The 1803-nt window shown below is 36.0% G+C and overlaps 1 protein-coding gene across 1 annotated transcript; it reads right to left on the reverse strand.

Annotated features, from left to right (window-relative positions):
- Positions 298-1295, reverse strand: LOC104782288 (CASP-like protein 4B1). The gene is made up of 3 exons (XM_010507174.2): positions 944-1295; positions 753-876; positions 298-671 (listed from the first exon to the last, which is right to left on the reverse strand). Exons 1-3 carry the CDS (start codon positions 1189-1191, stop codon positions 480-482), a joined length of 564 nt encoding a protein of 187 aa, XP_010505476.1. The 5' UTR covers positions 1192-1295; the 3' UTR covers positions 298-479.

Below are 1803 nucleotides of genomic sequence, written 5' to 3' on the forward strand. Positions count from 1 at the left end.
ATGAACAACAACAACAACCTTCAACAAAACTTTGTTGGTGATGGGTTCTCTAGAGCAAAGGAAGAACCAAACGAGGAGTCCTCGTTTTTCGATTCGTTTATGCCCTGAAGAAGAAAAAAGGAATCTGTTTGTTCCTTTTGTACATTTCTTGCCACCAAAGGATTTTTACTTCTTACTAGTGATCCTGCAGGATAGTAAGACAGACTACTAAAGTCTATAGTCCATAGAGAAATTTTTTCATTTGTTTTTTTTTTTTCACACGCCTGTAATATGTTTAATGTTTTGTACCATAGAAACAAAAAAAAAACTGAATAAAACCAATCAATTTTTACATTTTTTTCCACTTTGCATAATGTATCAAAGAACACACACTGACACACACAGAGTCACATACTCAAATTAGCATCAGCTATATGAACACATAAAAGAATGAGATTTACACGTATTGCAAAGACGATCACAATACTGTAGAAAAGGAATCAGATAAAAGAATGAGTGGAGAGTTTGTAACCGGAGAAGAGAGCAGAGAGAGCTAAAGAGATGAATGCAAAGATAGCCATGCTGATAGCTGCAGCAGCAGAATCAGAAAAAATGTTATCTTGTCCTTCTCTGAATCTGTTGGTCAATGGGATTGCAGACGACGCAGCTGATATGAGCAAATACGCTACAATCTGCAGAATTTTGCATCAAAGATCATAACTTTACAACAAATACACAAGTCTCGAAAATTTGCTAAAGCGCTTCTACATTACCTGGTCGCAGGAGAAATCGACCAACAAAGAAGTCCGGCGATCGAAAAATTCCTTCTTTGAGAAATGTGAAAATGTTTGCCACACAGTGTATAATGTTGAAATAATCGAGATCGCCAATACATATCTGAAGAGATAAGAAATCTCAAAACTTTATAGACAAAAACCCAATATTGTACCAAAATGTTTGTTACCTGTACTCTTCGTACTCATCGAAGTTTCGACCGTAGCCATGTTTATTAGAGACCGTAATTATGAAAGCGAGAAGAGAGAACAAAAGGCAAAATCCTCTCATGATCGGAGATGCTTTCTTGATCAAATCCTCTCTTTTCCATCTCTGAGTGATCGTCGAAAACGTCGACGTTCCAGACGCCGGCGTCGTCTTCTCCGGCGCTTCCACGTCGGTGGCTTCAACAGGTTTCTGGTTATCCGGATTCGTCATCCTATTAGATCTCAGGAATTTTTTTTGGTCAGAATCAGTTTTTGCTTTAATTGCGAAGATTGGGGAAAGAGGAATAACAAACTTGGAAGAAAAGTAAAACTCAGTTGTTGTAAAAAACACGACATATGTGTTATTTAAGGTTTCGAGTTTTGTAATGTGAAGAAAACGCGTGGTGGCGGGAGTGATTAAAATGGTAATTAACTAATTAATGTGATTAACCAGATGTTAAATTCGACGCTTGCTATGAGGCGCACGGCGCGTAACAAAGCTGTGTGAATTTTAATCGTGGCTAGCATTTGTTTGCCTTTATAGCCAGCGAAGCCTTATCATTGGCGGACTGAACAAAAAAATAAAAAACTTATTTGAGTTTAGTTAACATTCTTATACGACCATTGTACATATTGTTATTATATTATAATTCGTATAGGATTTGTGATGTTTTGATTCCGTATCTTTCGTGGTAACTGCTAAGGAAGGATATGGAATACTTCTTCAAAAGCTTAATTAAGAGAATCTATTTAGGAAACCTTTGGAATTAAAGTTTGGTTTGGATGTTTTGTGGATACAGTTGGTTTTTCTTTTTTTTTTTTTTTTTTTTTTTTTTTTTTTTTT

Source organism: Camelina sativa, chromosome 4 (genome assembly GCF_000633955.1).
Source record: "Camelina sativa cultivar DH55 chromosome 4, Cs, whole genome shotgun sequence".
NCBI lineage: Eukaryota > Viridiplantae > Streptophyta > Magnoliopsida > Brassicales > Brassicaceae > Camelina > Camelina sativa.